The sequence below is a fragment of the Falco cherrug genome, chromosome 12 (genome assembly GCF_023634085.1).
Source record: "Falco cherrug isolate bFalChe1 chromosome 12, bFalChe1.pri, whole genome shotgun sequence".
Lineage (NCBI taxonomy): Eukaryota > Metazoa > Chordata > Aves > Falconiformes > Falconidae > Falco > Falco cherrug.
In genome coordinates this window covers 1,077,617-1,097,939 of record NC_073708.1, presented here as the reverse complement: position 1 = coordinate 1,097,939, position 20,323 = coordinate 1,077,617, and the positions used below count along the sequence as shown (strand labels likewise).

General features: G+C 39.3%; 1 protein-coding gene across 8 annotated transcripts in view; it reads left to right on the top strand.

Annotated features, from left to right (window-relative positions):
- The window catches only part of NEK7 (NIMA related kinase 7), a 75,313-nt gene extending 62,519 nt beyond the window's left edge, over positions 1 to 12,794 (top strand). For 3 of the 8 annotated variants that reach the window (XM_055724352.1, XM_055724353.1, XM_027806573.2), the window contains one exon: positions 5,819 to 12,794. In XM_055724352.1, the coding sequence (XP_055580327.1) occupies positions 5,819 to 5,929 (111 nt within the window). In that variant the 3' untranslated portion in view covers positions 5,930 to 12,794. Of the gene's footprint in view, positions 1 to 219; positions 2,059 to 5,818 lie in introns of those variants that run through there. The other 5 variants (XR_008734711.1, XM_055724354.1, XR_008734706.1 and 2 more) reach the window with 4 other exon arrangements.
- The last annotated feature ends 7,529 nt before the right edge of the window (positions 12,795 to 20,323 follow it).

The window sequence follows — 20,323 nt, the reverse complement described above, 5'->3', positions numbered from 1 at the left end:
TATTTATTGTAGACTATAAATACGGCAGTTCATATAACCAACTTCAGAACTGGAGGCCTAGAAATACAGTAGGGTGTGAACAATAATGCAAAATGATAGCAAGAATGTCAGGGGCCGTTCTTTGTTGTGTCATTCATGCTGTCTTCCTTTTTCCATGAAGCACATGAATATTTCACATATCTGCATCCTCATCCTCTATTCTTCTTGACTAATTTTCAGACTGTCTGAATTTGCATTTCACATGGTAGCTGATTAGGAGATGCCGAGTGCAGCAGCGAAGCCTCAGCAGGCGGTTTCCATGGTGACCTTCAGCAGGATTTTAATGATGATACCACTAGTGATTCGTTGAAGTTGGCCTGCCTGCAGGGCTACTCCGCTGCAGCTAAGTGTGAAGTTGGATATGCGGATTCCCAGCCAAGGGGCAAATATCAAAGTCTGGCCCAGATAGAAGGTCTTAGAGTTTGGATGGGGAAAGACATTCCACCTTTTGCTTTACAGCTGTATAGTTTCTACTGTTGAAAACAGATGCAAAGCACAACATGTTGTGTTTTCTTTATTTCAAAGCAGACACGTATTTCTGCACCTTGGATAAACCGGTTATTTGCAAAACACACGTAAGTTATTTTGAAACATAATGAGAAGTCAGAGCTATGATAGGGATGAAAATAGTTACTTAAAAGAAGTAATCAGCTGTGGAGACTGTAATGGGAACGTTCTTTATGTTCTGGTATGAAGACTTGTGTCTTCAGTAAGGTACATGGAAAAATAGATATGTTAGTTATTGTGGCAAAATAAACCTTTTTTACTTGTATGAGAAAAATGGTGCTGGTGTGAACTGTATATAAAAAACCAGAAACAAGCAAGTGTTATCTGTCGTATTAGGATACTGTCCTAAACGTTTCACCTGTACTGGAAATTTAGATATCAAACCTTCAACCAGGTTGGAAGCACACTCAGTGAGCAGTAAAGATCAGGGATCACTGAACAGTAAAACCCACTTCATATTTTATAACAAAGAATTTTCTGAAAGAAAAATTTCACTGAGCGTTGATCTCTGTATCCTCCGATATGGGAGTGCAAATACCTTCATTACAAAATACAAGACAAATGCTTTTTAGAGAAGCTTTTTGTAAGTGAATAGAATGAGTTTTAAGATGTGACACACTTCTAAATTTTGAACTCTCTGTAAGACAAACCTGTTAGTAATGTATTGCATCTGTGTCATCGGAGAATAGTGTGACAGAAAGGTGTACCTTAAGATAGGTGGACAGATGGATAATTTTTTAAAAAAACCTTTGAACAGAAATCCTGATAGTCTCAGATGCATTTTCACAAACTATTGCTTCCACAGTAGTCGCAAACCAAGATTTTCAAATGTTTAACAACTTTGGATATCTCAGTTTTTGAATATTCCTTAAGAAGATCTGGTATTCAGGGTGAGTACTCAGCATTTACTGAAAGCTGTTCTGCTTTAGGGAATTTCAAAGCTGGGGCTTCCTTGCTACCCTCAATCAATACTCTTAAAATCTTGTCAGCCATTATTAGTGTGACATTGCTTTCGTGATAGGTGAAGTTTCTAAGTTTTCCCTTTGATTGGAGTGCACATCTTCTAAAGTCTATAGCCAGCCTCCTACCCAGATGTGAAGGCTGAATGAGCCAGCAAGTCCACAATGGCAGTGTTATTTTCCAGCCAAAGGTCTTGGGAATAACACTGAGAAAGGACTTCAACATCTCCTATTCAGAGTAAGAACGGTTTTGTGGGTTTTTTCTCATGCAAAATTTCCTACATGGCAATTTCAGTTTCAACCAGCTAGCAATGCAAAGTACTTGCCTGTCATATTTCTGTCTTTCCTCCCTCTTCCTGACTTGAGTGATATTTATTTCATAGCTGAAAAACCTGCTAAAGTTAAAGAAGGTGTGTCCCACTGCTCCGATGTCAGGCTAAGCTCCAGGCTAAAGACAGTCATTGCGCTAAGTGCACAGAGGAGGTTAAGAACAATAAGCAGCCAAAGAAGTTTGCAGCTTGGGGATGCAACAGGAGGTCCCTCCAGCTCAGTCGTAAGTCTCCTCTGCCTGTTGGCCAGTCTGTGCCAGATAGTAAAAAATTACTCTTGTCTTTAATGATAGTCTGACTTTTAGAATCCCAGTTCCTCTTCCCATGGTGCTGTGGGGCTCTTCTGCTACCTTGGAAACTTTAGTAAAACTAGAGGGGTTGACAAATGGATTTCAGGTTTATTGAAATGGATATTCCTGTAGAAGCTGAAGGAATAGTGCTATAACAGAGTATTAGCATCCAGCATGGTCCCAGTTTTAGTCCTGAAAACAGTTACGCAGGAAGACAGTCCTTCATCCTGTGTAACCGTTCACCTTCTCCCAAAGGCTTGCTGTTCCATAACAAGGCTCAGAATTACTCAAGGATTTTGAAATTATTCAGGAATCTGTGCTGTCATTGTGCAGCATCCCAGGCATAGTCAGCTTAGTGTTCCTGCCTTACAACTGAGATTCTGGACTGGGGAGGGGGAAGGAGATTTTTGCAGTAATAGTGGTGACCAACATTTAAATGTGAAGGCTCATAGCTGAAAGAGGTCTATTTGGTTTATTTTATTAAAACAGTGAAGGTTTGTCACTAGCTGAGCTCACCATTTGCACTATGTTGGGAACAGAATTTGAGTAAGCTGATTCAGTGACTGTCTCTTACTGTGAATGTATTCTTGTAGATCCTTTCTTGCATCCTAATAGTAGCTACATGTGTTTTGGTTTGAGTAAATAATAAGAAGCTGGAAAAAGCCACCAGTCAAGGCCCTATGTGGGTGAGTGGTTTTTGCAAGTATACTTACAGGGATTAATAGGACTTCAAGCCTTACATGTACTTTTGAGTAATGATGCCATTTTGCTACACCGTCTTTCTAAACAATGAATCTTCTTGGCCGTTTTATTGAAGCTTGGACTTACAATGTACTGTAACAAGTAACAAAGTAACTCTGAAGAAAGGCTTCCTGTTTAATGGCTTAACAAACAGTTTGAGTCTGAAATTGATTTTTAGATGATAAAGTTTGGTTTAGAAAACAAAATTAGTTACCACAGGCCAGGATTGAAAAGACATGTAGTAGTCTACTGGAGGTAAACAAATCTGCTCATGCTTTTCAAAGGTAAACTCTGAAAATCTACTTCTGCTGTTCTACCTACAGTAAAGTTATTGATACAGAGCTGGTAAAAACAGGAAAAAGAATACTTTGTTTCCCCTCTGATGATAGTTTCATAGGTTTCAATCCCTCAAGGTCTTCACTAAGACTTTTACTGTATGCACTTCTATCGAACAGATGGAAGTCTTCACAGAGAAAGATAAATGTATATGTACAAGGTTCCATGTTGTATTCTGCAGATAAATTGCCCTTGTACTTTCTTTACGAAATGTTATTTATTTGAGTCTAATTTCAAGCTTGAGGTTTTTGGATGTTCTTCAGTCTTGTCTGTTTTTTGTGCAGGCTGTTTGAGGTGTTGCATAGCAAGCTGCTCATCTCTGCTCGTACACTGTGCCTGTTGCTTATGCTGTGTCCCACCCTGTTTCTTCTACAGGACATTGTTTTGCTTTGCACATTTGTGTTACGTGCTGGCAGTTGTTACTACTTACAGTACTTCATGATTTCCAGCGTTCTATTCTCCAGATGTTTGGGGGTTATTACAGGCTAATAGTTTTTCCTATCAGTAGTATAGTACTTTATTTATTGGCTGCCAAAATTACCATGATGGCTTTTCTAACTCCATTACTCATAATACACTTAGCATATCTAAATTTCAAATAACAAGTCTGTTACAGATTATTTTGATTTAATGTTTCTTTTCAATCCAGCAATTAGACCACTATCTTCAGAATTAATGATCCCATTTTTAAATATTAAGCCTTTCTTCCTAAAGAAGGGGAATGTCTAGTGACATAGTTTTTGTACAGGTTTTTCATATTTAATAATACATTGTGTGTAGTTTACAATGTTTCTGCAAGGGCTAAAGAGCAAAGTTTTAAACAGTGGTATACAACATTTCTTACTTAACTTCTGGGCTCCCTGTTCCTGTGCAGTTAAATTAATTTATTAAAAAGTGAAGAGTATAATTATAATTTGAAATGCTGCTTGGTCTTTTTATAAAAAGCAGGAAGGCAACCCTCTGATGGCAGGTTTGAATATGCAGTCTGTGTTCCTTTTGAATAAGCATGGTGATGAGGTCACTCGGTGTTAGTTGCAATGATTACAGCTTTTTTCAATAATCATACCTAATAATACCTGGAGGAAGAATGAACCAAATTTGACATATTGCCATCGAAGGGTGGATTGCAAGGTGTTCTTGGTGGATTCCCCCTCCCTTCCCAATGCTATAAGGAGATCCAAGAGGATTTTGCGAAGCTATTAAAAAGCACAAAGAAAGAGCTTCAGAGTTAGTGAGGTTGCTTTTGCAGAGGATGGCAAACATTTTAGTAAGTCGTCATGAAGCAGGTGACTTCAATGTTGAAAAATGCTTAGGAGATGCACACAATTTAAAACAGATGCCCCATCAGAAGGTTATCCAGATGATATATCAGTTTCTAATGTCATAACTTCTTAGGCATATCAAGGGAGGAAGAAAAACCTGCAATTGTTCTGCCAGTTTGTGAAGGCGATGAGAACATCCGAGTGATGTGGAAGCTATATGGGGTTGCTTCTGCTGAATATCTGCACTGTAGAAGGCCCAATAAATGGTGGTGTTTGTGAAAACGTGGGGTTTTCTAGTCATAGTGATTTGTTTAGTCCCAGATAGAGGCTTCTGTGAACATATTTTATTAATTATGTGCTTCTTTCCATAAAGAAAAAGAAACTCAATAATATAATCCTAAGAACAGCTACTGGGATGTAGACCAAAGGTTATTTCTTCTAGTATCGTGTCTCCAGCAGTGGGCAAGTGGAGTAACAGGGCCAGCATAATGTGATACTTTCCCAGGTTCCAGTGGCAAGTTCAGAGGTTTCCTCAAAGGTGGACTCTTCACCTTAAATAGCCCTCAGTGGGTTTATTGTTCAGTTGCTCTCTGAACGCATGTGTGTTGATTGGTAGCTTCTAGCAGCAGGAGGTTCTGCAGGTTAACTCTGTGTTGTAAGTAGAATCATTAACTCTGTGTTGTAAGTAGAATCATTAACTCTGTGTTGTAAGTAGAATCATTAACTCTGTGTTGTAAGTAGAATCATTAACTCTGTGTTGTAAGTAGAATCATTAACTCTGTGTTGTAAGTAGAATCATTAACTCTGTGTTGTAAGTAGAATCATTAACTCTGTGTTGTAAGTAGAATCATTAACTCTGTGTTGTAAGTAGAATCATTGCCTTTTGTTGTTGGAACCTGTCACAGGGCAATGCCATTTGTTGCTGGCTGACTGTCCTGCCAGGAGTAGGGGGGCAAGCAGGTCCCCATTTACCTTCTCACCGTACTGCCTTCAGCCTCTTGGAGTTCGTAGGCACAGCCCTCCAAAGGCAAAGAATTCAATTGTAAATGATATGTAATGAGACTAAATGCATGTCTCAAGTTACATTTTAAAAGGATTGGAACTTAAATCTGCTCAACAGTTTTTCGGGACAACAGTACAAAACGTAAAAATCATGGAAGCATGTTGCATACGTGCTTGCATAAAACTGTGCAGTGTGTGTTGAGTGGGGGGGACTGAGGGGGTGTTTATGCAGAATCGCTATTTGGCTATTTTTAAAATTTTTTTGCCAGTCGTATTAATTTGAGTTTGTTAATGCACAAATACTACTTTTGTAAGAAGGCCAACGATCCTGTCATGTTGTTTTCCTTTCCTAGCTGCGACAATTAGTTAATATGTGCATCAACCCGGATCCAGAGAAGCGACCAGACATAACCTATGTCTATGATGTAGCGAAACGTATGCATGCACACACTGCGAGCAGCTAAACAGACATCAGATCATGAAGAAAAGAGCAGAAATAACCAAGTATTTTAAATAAATCATCCCACCTCTTTGTTTGTGTTACACAAATGTAATTATTTGATGCTTACTGTTGTGCTTTGAATTGTAAACCATTTTATATACATGCTTTGTTTTCTGTTTATTTTTTTGTATTTTTTACTAACTTGTAGTTCTACAACAGGTTTAAATATGTAAAGTGTAACTTTAAAAGACAGCAAGAGCTATTGTGTTCCATGTTAAGTGGGTTCAAGTATGTTTTCTTTAATAACAAATTTTTATTTAGTTGGGCCTCAGTTCTAAAACACAGTTGCACTTTTGCACATGATACAGATACCAGGCTTATTATCCAGAAGCAAGATGTCTGAATCTCTCAACTTTTTAGTAATTTATAGAAAGTATGAATTAGCACAGTTAACTTTATTTTAATCTTTGTTCCAAGAGGAACATAATTATTATAGATGGTGGTTGTGTTTTATATTGAACGTGTGTTGAAGATGTTTGCAGCTCTCTGCATAAGAGTAGGCAGGTGGTAGGATTAATTCTCTGCTTGCCAAATGTGACGGGGAAAATAGATTCAGGAAAAATTGTCATGCTGAAATTTTTCTAACATGGCTTTTTATTATTCTGCCATAATGCACGTAAAACATTTGTTGGAGGTTTTCTGGGAAAATTTAAGGTGTTGATTTTGCAATCTGATAGCTTTCAATAGGCTTGTGTAGCACTGCCCTGGGGCAATAGGAATCTGCATAGTTAAGTCTTCAAAACATGCAGATGATTCTTGTTGCAAATCGGGTTCTTTTGAGGCTAATGTTTATGAGAAGGTCTGATTTAAAGGTGGGATCTTTTAAGTTACAGCTTCCCAACTGTTTATGTATATATCACTGTTTATAGATTTTTGTGTTTAAAATTTGAATCACCTTACAGTATATTTAAAAGTTAATATTTTTTTTTTAAATACAAAAACCTTTTGGAAAAGATACAGTGTGGTATGACACAAAATGTATTCTTCTTTAATACCTGGTTTTGTATACTGTATCCTGAGAATTAGTTTTATATTTAGCAAAAGTAAATTTTAGCTTTTATGTTTAAGAGAAAGTTGCCACTCCTTCATTTGGGAAATAAATATGTATGTAAAATGTCTTACAAATACTTATTAGTTGAAAAGGAAATCCAGAATACTTTTGTTAGACCTTAGTACCTTTTTGGATATGCTTAATAGTATTGTTATTGTTAAGGAAGGAAGGTGTCTTGTTTTTAAATGTGGTAAAAATGGAGAGTGGCCTGAAGCTTCTTGAGTTTCAAGACTGAACTTTTTATATAGAACTGTCAAAATTATTACCAGTGATATTGCTAAGAAGCAATTCCCTTATGTGGGCAAAAAGAAGTTAGTTCAAATAAAAGCAGCGGTAAGTACGTACACATATAGGTTCTAAATGCAGCCAGTTTCCTGCAGGCTCAGATCCTTTTTTTTTGTTTGTTTCTCTGTGCAGCTTTATTTTTTGATTTGATATAATGCTCAAAGAATAAAAATCCAGTTGTGGGGTTTGTGGAGGAAATGTTCAAGCTAGGTCAGGGAGGTTTCTGTTTTTGGTGTGTGGGGGTTTTTTTGGGTTTTTTTTGTTTTTTTGTTGGTTTTTTTTTTAATTTTTAAATCTACAAATACTCATGTTTGGCAAAATACAGGAGTTTTTAAATAGTATGTGGCAGATCATCAGCTTGTCTTAATACACATATTTTTTTAATTTTTGTTTCCAGATTTTATAGGATGAATCCTTAGTCTTTCTCCTGGCTTCTGTGTATCTTGTAGGGCTTCAGCGGAACGATTTTAGGGAGGAGGTATTTGAGAAACCTTGGTTTGTGTTTAACAACTTCTAGATCTCATGTGTTACCTGATTATTGAATTTTAAAAATGATGGTTGTGTTCCATAACAGTAGTTCATACGTCGTAGGATGAAGTGGTTTGTATTGGAACAGGCAGCATACTACTTTTGGACTGCCAGGATTAGCTCTTAATATGCACAAATACTCAAGCCATTTTTAGCTCTTTTTTTTTTCTGAAATGTGCTAGAACATGTAAAAATAACTGAAAAAATACCCTCAGCACAGTCTAGCTATTTGTATATAATAATCTGCATAAAGTATTAAATTTTTCCTGAAAGAAACCAATAATAATTTCCTCTCTGCCCTGCCTTCGGAAGGATACATTGAGTAAAGAAATCATGAGTTAAAAGTTAGCAAATGTGCATACTTAAGCATACAAATTTTTTTATTGCTGTATTTTTCTAGTATTTATGATTAAATCTTGTGCTGAGGAAAAGAAAAAGTTGTTCCTGTTTTAAAATGAATAGTACAGATTACTCTGGTACCAAACTTTATAATTAAGAATTAACCTCATATAGGTTAATAGAACTGCTTACTTAACTGGGAACGGTAGCATCTATCTCCTAAGTAAAGCACCTAGTAACATATGAAAATGTTAAGTCTTTTATAACACTCCCATTTGTGCTATACATTTACAAAATATTTTCTTTTATAAAACACCTTTCTATTTTTTGTATGTTGTTGATCTTGACGTTTGGCACTATTTATTTTAAGCTATGGCATTATGTGTTTATTTTCTTTAAAGGAAGCGTGTTACTTTTCTAGCCAAAATGTCTGACTAGCTCCTCCTTTTATTTCAGTAATGCTTACAGGATTAACTTGCTTTGAGTGAACTATGTGCTTTGAATGACACTGCATAAAATCTTTGTCTTGTCTTGAAAGCTCCCCTGCTGTGCAGTAGTCTAATAGAAATAAAACGTACAGATATGAAATATAATATAAAAAAGAGTGTTTTTATGATATTTTTTCAAACTTCTATTATTACATATATATATATGTTACAGTAGATACTACCTATCTTGTGGACAGTGTACTGCTTCCAGTAGTTGATTATAGGTGAGTTTTCTTGACTGTAACAAAAGATAGTATATAAAAAACACCTTTTGTTGTATTTGTCAATTTTTTTTCTAAAAATCCTAGATCTGATATATTCACAATTAACCCAAAAGAGTGTTTTTATACCAAAGTTAAAAACAAATCTGAAATTATTTTCAAACCATATGAAAATATCTGAAAGGCATAAAAAGAATGAAGAGCTCCCATTATGCCCCAGTCCTGTGAGCTGTTGTTTATAGGTAGGCTGAATTTTATGTAACTTCAGAAATTTTGAGTGAACCTCATATACACACATGAATAAATAGTAATTAGTAGGGTATATAGAAATGATGTGCTCAGCTCACTTTTTATACCTCTCCTGTACGTCACTGGTTTGGTAGCAGGGAATGATGTGGGGTTTTCCCCCCCTTCTTCTGTTGCACTCTAACGATCCAGCTACCAACCGTACGAGCAGGCAATAGAAGTATGTTGACTTCTTGTAATAAGCAGAAACTTTAAAAATGTGCCAATATACTGAAAGATGAAATACAGCATTAGAAGTGTCTGAGAAGGCTGGTGTTTTATTCATGCTTAAGAAAGCCACAGAGTGAAATTCTTGACAGAAGCTTGGAAATGGAGGACTTCTTATGCCAGTGGTTCTCAGATAGCTCTGAATGGGACCTAAAGTCTCAGCGCTGTTTGTTTTCAACAATCTGTCCACTTAATCTCTGTCTGCGCTGTTACACAGTGAGATGAGAATCTTAATGGCTGGACTGGAATGCTGGTGGTGATTGCTGTATTTGATCAGGTATTTGAGCTTCTAGGAACAGGAAGTTGATGGGAGGGAGAGTCAAAGAAGGCCTTCAGGTCTTGCTTTGTGGAGAGTTAATTTAACCTGAAAGTAAAGTTGCTGAATAGCAGAGTTCAGATAACTGCTTTTTCATTATTTTTAGTACTTCTTTAACAGTCAGAAGTTTTTCCAGCCCTACCATATCCCCACATCATCTAGCCGGTGGCAGTGCTGGTCTTCCGAATGGCTGATCGCTGCTGTGATCTGGTGAATACCTAAACCTTGCTGGCAAGGTCATCCCAGGGGGGGAATACCAGCACTGGGCATGCCTAGGGGGGTGTTACTTAAGTTTCTGAACATGACTCAAATACAGATTTTTAAGGTTCTTTTTCAAAGTTTATTCCCTTCCCTAAACCTTGTTCTTCAGTTGATACTTTTAAAAGATTGCTTCCCTTTCATATTCACTTGTGAAGTTCTAAGATTCCTGTCTTCCACTGGTTTTGCTTCATCTGTCCTGTTGTCTGCGCTACCCTCTTCCTGATTTGAAGTCCTCTGTGTCTAGTTTGCTTCTTTCTTTGTGCCTTTGCTAAACTCAAGCCATTTTTCTTCTCAAATTTTCTCCACTCACTGTGGGCAAGCCCTATATTTTCCCCTGATAACTACTTAACTCCATTGTTCTTCATTCTGTTTTTCCAGCCCAACGCTTTTGATTTCTAGTTTTAGACAGATTTTCTCACTGCCTCAATCATTCCCATGACCTTGTCTTTACTAAATACTGTTCACTTTATTATACCTCATTTCTAAATTCCCTTTCTCTGATCACTACCTGCTCTCTTCCAGCTTATCTGTCTTTCTCTCTCCTCTACCCTGTCACTCACTCCTTTTGGGATCCCAAGTCTATTAACCTTTCTGACTCCTCTTCTCAGCTGCCTCCTTCCTTCATTGGCCTCACTTCCTTTGACTCACTGGTCTTTATTTTCATCGCTTTCTGCTCCTCCATACATGGTTTCTTTGGTTGCTTCTCACATTGCTATCCATTCCTATCCCTGGACGTTTTTTCTTGTAACTTCTTAATTTTCTTTCCTGCCTTTCTGAATATCTCTGAAGGGTATGACAGCACAACACAACTTTGGACTCAGCATTGCCTTACCTGTTTTAATTCTCTTTCCAAATGGACTTTTTAACCACTTTATCCCACCTTTTTTTTTTTCTTGTTGAGCTTGTTTGCATGTTTGCTGTTCATTTTAAGTTTCTCATTCATTCTTGATGCAAAATGTATCTTCAAAACCAATGTTGATTTTTACATGATGAGATCCTTTTCAAAATTGTCCTTTCTCAGAAATCTGTTTCTGAACTGGGCTTTTCTGCCTCTTTGCTATACAAGTTTTCCCCTTTTTATTTCTGTATCTTTTATGCCTGTCATTCCTTTCGTTGAATGACAACTTTCTCTTTAAATCCTCATCTTGTTTCCATCACTAGCAACCAAGTTTTTCTTTCTGAGGTCTTGAAGGGATAAGCGCTCATCATCCTAACTGGTTCTTTTTTTTTTAATATTCTTGCCCTTTATTCTCCATTTGTCATTTCCTATTGGTATGTACCTGAATATCCTCACTCCAGTTTGTTTTCAAGTTTCTGACTTTACATTTTATTTTGAATGCTCCCCAAAATCCAGTGCTTCCTTCTTCTCCCGTAGTTCTATCTCCAGATGGTTCCTTGAGTATCTAGCCACAATCTCAGACCTGTTGAGATTCAAAGATCCAGTTTTTATTCCAGAGTCCCTCCAGACTATTTTCCAGCATCCCTGACAATTTTACTTGCCTATTTTCCAGGGCCACAACCTTTCTATCTCATGACACTTCTCCCATGCCTGCATATCAAATATCTCAAAAATTATTAGTATCAGATTCCAGGCCTCTTCATTATCTGTTCTTTCTTGTCTTTTATCTTTACTGTTTTAACCTCTGTGTTGTTTTGATAACTTTTCTGCTTTCAAAGTATCAAAATCGACAAGACTGAACTGTTGGGCTTTAGCTGCTTCGTGCACTGCAGAAGAAACTCCATGAAATCATTTGTTTTGTGTTTCTAAAGAGACGAGTCCCACAGATTTCGTCTTATTTCAGGACTGTAGAGCTGGCGCAGATTCTATTGCTCGAAGTATTTTGAAAGTCCTTGAATTTTGGCCTTGATTTAATCTTCTGCTGCTTCAGATACAAGTTTTTGCCCTTCATTTCTTTGTCTTTACTGTGTGTAACTCTGTCTTGTTTCTGCACATAAAGCTAACGGTCCTGTTCTTGGTGTAGCAACTTGAATTCAGTGCATTTACTATTGCTTAAAATAATGTGCTTAAGAGCTTCACTGGCTGGATCCAGAGTGTTAGGCACAATGCTCCTCTTTGTTCCTGTCGCACACTTACACTGGCTTCTCTTGCTGCCTCTCTATCTGCCCCAACTGAAGATGCGCCATGTTACGCTGCAGGGTAGTGTTGATGCAGTTGAGGCACCTGCAAACAAGGTAACTGGTATACTTGCAGCACTACTGCAGGTTCTTATCAAGAGCAAAACGCTTATTTGTCCTGTGCATCTAGAACTGAGCTCTGTGCTGTACTGCTTCTCTGTCCATGCTACCCTAATTTCAAGCCAGACCAGCTCTGCCTGCATGGTAGACAGCAAGTTTTCTGCGTAGGTCTGACTTCACAGTTGTAGCAGCCTTTCAGCTTTGGACGACTGCATGTTTGTAGGGATTCACTGTTGATCAAATTGTCTGAACTTTGACTGCTCGTAATTATCCTCATATATATGTTGAGAAGCAAAAGTCTCCATAAAACTAAGAAGTTTGGGGAGTGTAGGATATAGAGCTGAATGTCAGATTGTTTGGTGTGTGTGGGCATACACACATTTAATCACTGTTTATTTTCACCAGAATAATACTTTTCTTTTAGAGGATCAGGTGCTTGTTGGCACTAAACGAATACTTTCAGTATTTTCAGTTTCTATGTGTATCCTTTGTTGCCAGTTTGTATCATGTCATACGATTAATTAATTTTTCTTCTATGACTGCCTTAATGATTGGTGGAGGCCTTACACCTTTTGTCTAATTGAAATGTTCTGTTCATATCGAAATAAAAAATAAATCAAGAAATTAGATGCATTGAGTCCTTCCTGATGATTGCATTTGCTTTGTGTTTAAATCCTAGCGATGGAGAGAGGTCTTGCAGTGGACAGAAACAGAGATGTTTTGGGGTTCCCTGCTCCCTCTCCACCTTCTGGCTCCTTGGTCCCTGGCTTCCCTGGGGAACGTGTTGGCAGCACAGCACTGCCAGGGTACTGAGGGCTAACAGAAACTTAAAATAAGAAAAGTAAAACGTTGATGTTATCCTGCTTACATTCCTTTGGTGTCCTGTCTCAGTGTGACTAGGAAATCTCCCATTTCAAAAAGACTAGGGAGGCCCTTGGCATTGTTGTACAGTCTTTTATTGTTCTTTACATGCTTGGCATTAAAAATCCGTTTGCTGTTACAAAGAGAATTTTAAATCATGCAAAGGGTCTTACTTTGCCCATTGGTACTCTTCTGTACGCTTTATTTGTTAGCTGTTTCTTTGATTTCAGTCATGCTGGACTGCTGTAGAGGTGATCATTAAATATGAGTATTGGATTTTCTGGTAAGGTTTTGTTGGGAGAGGGGAAGAAGGGAAGCATTCATTGATTTGTTTGAATTTGGTTGCTGATGGTGCTTCAATCAAATTGTGGAATCATTCAGGTTGGAAAGGACCTTGAGAGAGGTCTCTAGTCCAGCTCCTGCTGAGAGCAGAGTCGGGGCTGAATTCAGGCCAGGGCTCAGGGCTTCAGACAGCCGCATCTTGAAAACCTCTGGGGACAGTGGCTGGGCAGCTTCCCTGGGCAGCCTGCGTCAGCACTTGGCTTCACTGTGAGCCTGGCTTTCCTGATGTTCAGTCAGAAGCTCCTCAAATTAGGGCTGTTTGTTCTCCTGCCACTTCTCAAATGTTATTTATATTGCACAAAAGGTAAGTCAGACATTGAAACAAGCAGAGAACTTAATGTTTTATTTTCTGAAATGTGCAAAAAAAAAAAAAGTTCATGTAATACTTTTGCATCCTGTATGACATGTACATGATGATCATTTACTACTTGAGCATAAAATAAAATTTTTGGCAGTAAAACTTGATTTAAAAGTTCTGTGATGTTTATGGCTGGATGTTCTCAGTTGTTACCTTTTAAATCTAAGAGATGTCTCCTGGCAGAACACAGCTCCGCCTCCGTGGTGAAGCCGGGACTGGGATCCTGAACATGACTTCAGTTTCTGCCTTCTGGAGCCTGCGGTGAGGGAGGTAGCTCACCACTGGGGTGGGATGGGAAGGAAGAGAACGTGCATCGTGATAGCTGGTGGGTGCGGGAACTCCTACTTCTACTTCCGTGTGCTGGTGGAAACTTGCCTAGAGAGATTTATCAACACCAGGATTTGAGGTTGCAAATGATGTAGGGAGGGGTGGTAGCAATTTTCAGAGCAGTGGTTGGTTTTGGTTAATTTTCCCGTGTGTCAAATGAGAACTCAAAGTCTGCAACTTCTGATCACAGATTTCTTGGAAGTGAATAGAGGATATGGCAAATGGGTTCGGTTCCAAATTCAACGGAAATTCTGTCTTCTGAAGCAGTTTCCTTAAACGAAGAATAATTTCTTGATCTTATAAAAGTCATTTCAGTTACCTGTCTGGCAGGGTGGTGGTGGCTCTGTATCGTTGTTGTACTGGAGCTTTTACGAGGCATGTGTTTCCCTAGACCCGCTCCCGGCGTATGGCAGCTGCCTGGCAGCTGGGCTCCTCCGCCTCGTTCCACACCAGCGCGGCACGGGATGGCAGAGGGGACGGCGGAGGGGACGCAGGGACCGAGCTGCCTTGTGTAGCGTTCGCGTCCACGCAGGTACTGGCACGGGGTGCAGCTGCACGTGCTGCTCCGTCCTCTCGCTTCCCAGCGCCAGTCGTGTAGGTCAGACCCTCTGATACCGGGAAGCCGGGAGGTGTAGAGGTACTATGTAAACACACATCGCCGATGCATGCCACGTTCGCTGCGGTACAATTTCTTCTGATTTTCATTCACTCATAGTGACTTAATGTAATCCAAAAGTGTGTGTGTGTGGGGGGGTTGGTGGGTTTTTTTTGTTTTTTTTTTTGTTTTTTTGTTTTTTTTAAAGTGTTGCAAATGATTCAGAACTTTCACTCTTGGGAAAGAATATCTTATAAGGTAATTTAATTTTGCAGCATTCAATATGCATTCGTAGCAGTAATGATTTTTTTTGCTTGTTCTAGAAGAAATAATTATTGTAGAGTATGATACCTCCATCCTGTGATCTGTTAAAGACTAAAATTCTTCCTGCTATACTTTTCCTCACTGGATAGGAGGAATTAAAAGCTTCTTTTCAGAAGTGTGGGAAGAGCCAAATGCAGTTGCACTGATTTCAACCCCCAGAGAAGGACTTTCTTGCTGGAGTGTGGTCTGAGCAGCTGTAATGCTCCACCTGTAGCTGGAAGGGAATTCCTCCAGGGCAGAAGCTCTGCTAAGCAGACATAAGACAGCTTTGAGGACTGCCTTAAAAGGGTTTAATGAGTTTGCAGGGAAGAAAGGGGTCTTAAAATGTTCTTGTTGTGGAGAGTGGTTTAATGCCCTGGCCCCTGTGGTAGGCTAAGGAAATACAGGGGTCTCCAGCTGATGTGAGCACTAGGCTGACTTCGAAGGGAAGGCTGCTTGTCTTTTCTCCTTTAGCTGGGAGATCTGTACTGTGTGTTTGGGGATGAAACACAGTCTGGCTGAAAATTCCAGCCTCGGGTGGGAGAGTTCTTGCAGGTAGTTTGCATGGAATATCCAATAAAAATAGTCAGTCAGTAATTTGAAGAACCATGTACACTCATCTTGTTTCTGTAATGTAGCTGTTCCACTCCAGAGCCTACATGGGTATGGAGACGACTTCATCAATCCGTCCTTAGCAGAAATAGGACAAGGGTTGCCCTGTCTTGGTTTTGTATTTTCCTGTGGTGTGTTTTATGTTGTTTGTTATTTTTGATGGCTTTTAGTTTGTTTGCAAAACACTTCTCACCTTAAAATTATAATTTAAAAATGTTCCATATGAATTTAATGTACCTCTATATCTGTATTAACAAGACTTACAAAACACTGTGTTCTTGTCTATAGCGAACATTTGCAGGTTGACCGTGTATCAGATGTACTTGCTAGGAGCTGCCCTTGACTTGTCACGTTGCACTGTTGTGAACGTGAATATGTTTCCTTTGTTGAAATCCAAGGACTGATCCTATGAACATAAAATGCAAGGTATACATCTTTAAAAAACCCCGCATACTGCAAAATGAGGCAATTATTTGGTCTTCCCAGAGCCGTGTTTCCTGTGTGTGGGTATCAGTGGTAAGTATGGCCGTTAGCAAGGCTGGCGCTGGTTTGAGCATCATTAAATAGAAGCCTGCTGACACTGGCCATTGATCCAGCAGCTGGCACGGGGCCTCTGGGCCACGGTATTTCCTCCCCCATCTCTCCCTTCTCTCTGGGGATAACCAATTGGAAGAAACGACCCACTTGCCTGGAGTGTTTTAGAAGCGGTGGGCAGTTCGATGTGAATTGTCAGCTCCAGCTAGGGCAAAGGATCATGCGGTTGACCCTTATCTGATGCTGGCAATTCTGTTCCTGTAACATTCGGCCATCCCTTACAATGTCACAAATCCCAAGAAGACCTTATGAAACTCCACCAATGCAGTCTTTGGAAAGCTGTCATCTTTTAGAGCTGTTATGGTACAAAAGGCCGGTGGCTGTTTTGAGCTATAATACTTTTTTAAAGAGAGGTCTGCCTGTTCAGTAATGAAATGTTTATGGTGCTAAGTAATCTGTTGATAAAACCACATTTTATTTCAAAATTGCTTTATTTTCCATTCTGTGAGAGTGCACAAGTCGACGATGATCTCAAGTGGATAGAATCAGATGATGTTTGAGAAATATTCATGAAATGGAACATGCTATTTCTCATAGGTACCATGTTCTTCCCATATAGGTACCATGTTCTTCCCAAATATTGTTGTTTTCAGTCTTTAAATTTTTCTTTAAACAGCATTGATACCTCTAAAAACAGTCACAAGCTTTTACAAAGACAGCTTAGGTATTCTAATATGGTGTGCTTTGAGAATTTTGCATATATTTCGCAATTAATGATTTATATTTTCCGTAAGAAATTTAAATTAGACATGGTATTATTTTGTTATTACAGTAGTACCCAAATGCTGTAATTGTGATCAGAATCCCATTGTAACTAAATGGAGTATCTATGTGAGAATATTCTCTCTACAATCCATCATCTAACTACACATTTGCAGTAAGTTGCCTCACACACCAATGCGGAATGCTGGCAGTTTTTGCCTGCAGTAAAGTACCATCCGATTGTATAACTTCTGCCTGCTTTATGGGGCTCTTGTTGGAATTTGGCCTTTTTATTTCCTCCTGATTTTTAATTTCTGACTTCCTATAGGACCATCAAGCTACTGCAAAAAGAACTGTAGACCATAATTGTAATTTCTCACAGTAACTGGGCATGAAATTCTGTGCTTAAAATGCAGTCCTAAACCACAGTTTCCTTTTAAGTCACATATTCTGCAGTTCTCTCATAAACTTAAAATACAGTCCGTGTTACATCTTTTCATCACTTCATAATTTTATGTAATGAAAACCTAAAATAGAAATTATTTTTGACTGTATAAAGTGCCTCAGAGTTGAAATTGCAAAGAAATCGATTGTGTTCTTCAGACCCCTCAATAATTGTCTTTATATTCATTCTTTAAGGTCCTAACTAAGCTGAAATGCAGTATTTCATTCCTGACATTTAATCCATAAAAACATCCTTGGAGATGTATTATTCCCTTAAAGTAATTCATGTGTACCCTACAGTGAACACACACAGCTGGAGGTATATCGGAATCTTTTTTTGCTCTGCTACAGGACATAAACAGGAAATGTATACACGCCTCGTTTGAAATGGGTTTAGATAATTGTCGTATGGAAACATGTTGTCTTAGTCCTGGGGCTATTTTTTGATGAGATATTTACAAAAAAAACCAAAGCGTCAAACTCTGGATACATGAACTAACACTGCATCTTCGACTGTTCTGATTTGGGTAGTGTTTGTTTGGCTTGTAAATGAATGGCAGCGGTGCTGGTGACGCAGCGGTACCTCCGGGCTCAGTCCGCCTGGGTATCCGAAGGTACAGCAGGTCTGTCCGTCGCGAGCCGTTCTGGGGGAGGCTACGGCGTGAGCTCACCCCCTGATCGCTCTGCCTGTGCAGCCTGCGGCCACGCTGCTCCCTGGGGATGCGGCAGGTACGGGCCAGGTCCTGCCGGCTGAGCGAAGGCTGCCTTGCCCGTGTGCCAGAGTTAATGCTGAGTGACTGGTGCTGTGCTCGACTTGTCTGCGTGCTGGCACTGCCAGTCTTGCCACGGGTGCGTGCATCTAGCACAGCGTCGTCTGCGTAGGAGTTAGTGAGTGGCTGTGGTACCTGCTTGTGCCAGAATGTTCTGCATCCAGAACTCCTTAAAAAACACAGTAAGTTGTGACTTTGGACTTGTATGCCTCCTGTACGCCTCTGCCCATACTTACTCATGTTAATCAGCTTATTTCTCCTACTGGTTAAGAAAAGAATGGAGCAAGAATCATTTCTGTTACAGTAGTGCTTCTTTATATTTCTAAACTAGCTAAAAGTCTTAAAGATGTATAGTACAGGAATATCTATTCCGTTGAATTCTGTGGATGTCAGTCTTTGGACACCATAAAAGGACTTGATTATCTGCATATACTGAGCATCTGTTACGTGGTTGTAGGTATCGTAGATGCTTTTAAACTGCATATCTGAAAAATCACTTGACTGCTACTGAAAAGCCTGATCTGATGCGCAGTATAAAAGAATGTGGTGCACTTTCTGCTTTACTGACCCTGCGTGTACAGGTTGGCCCTGATCATGTCTCTGATTCCATGTTGTTTTTCCATGCAACTTGCACAATACAGGTTTTCATCGTGTACCAGACAGATGTGCCCAGGCAGCGTACTTCATAGCAGATCCTGTAAGTGAGCAGGAGGCCAAGAGGAGTCCAGCAACTTTGGAGCAGCATGCAAACCTCACACCTTCTGCCCTCCTCTTGTATATTCGTAGCTCTGGCTTCTGCTCTTTTTCTGGAGTGTAGCCACTTTCTACAGTGCTTCTGGCCTTTTTTTAGCTTTCCCAATTTCTGTGGGATCCTGCATTTCACAGCGTGCTTAGCTCTTAGTACTGCCTTTTACCTCTTAGCTTTGCTCCATTCTGTGATTTTCTGTGCTTTGAGAATCTGTCCTTTCAATGTTACGCCCTTTTCACAGCATCTGGCTTGGTAACCTTGTACTTCTCTTATTCTCCAAGTAATTTTGTGCTTGCTTTCTCATGTACTTCTGCTGTGATTTGAGGATGAGTGCTTTTGTGGTTTCTTTCCCTGCCTCCCTAGTGGGATGTAAAAATCCCTTTCCATTCTGATAATCTAGTAACATTGCAAACTACTTTGCTACAGTCCCAGTTACACAGAAGTTGGACTACGAGCCTCTGAGCAGGCTTTGTGTTATTTACGTGGATAAGAAAGGATGCATTACAAAACATGATTTGCACATGACAGCTATCAAGAAAATTGAGAGGCCACAGTATGCAGGATTTTGAGGGGAAAAAATTGGTCTGAGTGGCGATCTCAGGCAGTGCTCAGTGTAGTGTGGGATTAGGTCTTAAGCAAACACTCTTATGAAGAGTGCTCGTGCAGCATTACAAGTAACAAAACAATTACCCAAAGGACAGCATCTTTGGAAACGATTGCTGTCGTTTGGCTAGTACTGGTAAGCTTGCTGTTTTCTCTGTCCATATTTTGTCCATTAATACTTACTACAGAGCAAAGCAAGTAGTGGTGGTTTTTTTTTTTTTTTTTTGAAAGATGATATTGTTGATAGATGTAGACTGTATAAAAATGAAAGAATTTTCTGTGGTTGTATAACAAATACATTTCTCTTTCATCCAGCACTGAACTTTAAGAATGAATGAGGATTCAGGTTGTGAAATTTTTCAATTTATTCTTTTAATGTACTTTCTTATATTGTTGCCAGCAAAGATAACTGCATGTTTGGTTATCATTCCACGACACTTTAGCTTTTCTTTTATCACAGGATCTGCCCCCCTTAAAGGAAAGTATAAAGAGTAGCAGTGTTTTGCAGAATTGTGAGATAGATGTTGGTCTTCCACAGAGCGATCACTAGGCAAATACTGAAATGCCTTTGAATCCTTGAATCTGCCAGTGAGATTGGGGCTTATATTACTCATGCTCACTTACTTTTATAGATCGATATTTCATGGTCTATTTACTAATACAAAATGACCATTTCTATTTTTGGCAAAAATGTGTAATTTGTCATCCCGCCCCCCCCCCCCCCCCCCCCCCCCCCCCCCACGTTTCTAACAAATTGCTGCTTTTGATTTCTCAGGCTTGATGGGACACTGGCATTGGCAGGTGGTGGAGTGACACAATGCAGTATGATATGCCAAAGTAGTTGGGCATCACTTGTCATCTTGTACACAAGTGAGGCAGAGGAAATAAGAGAATACATA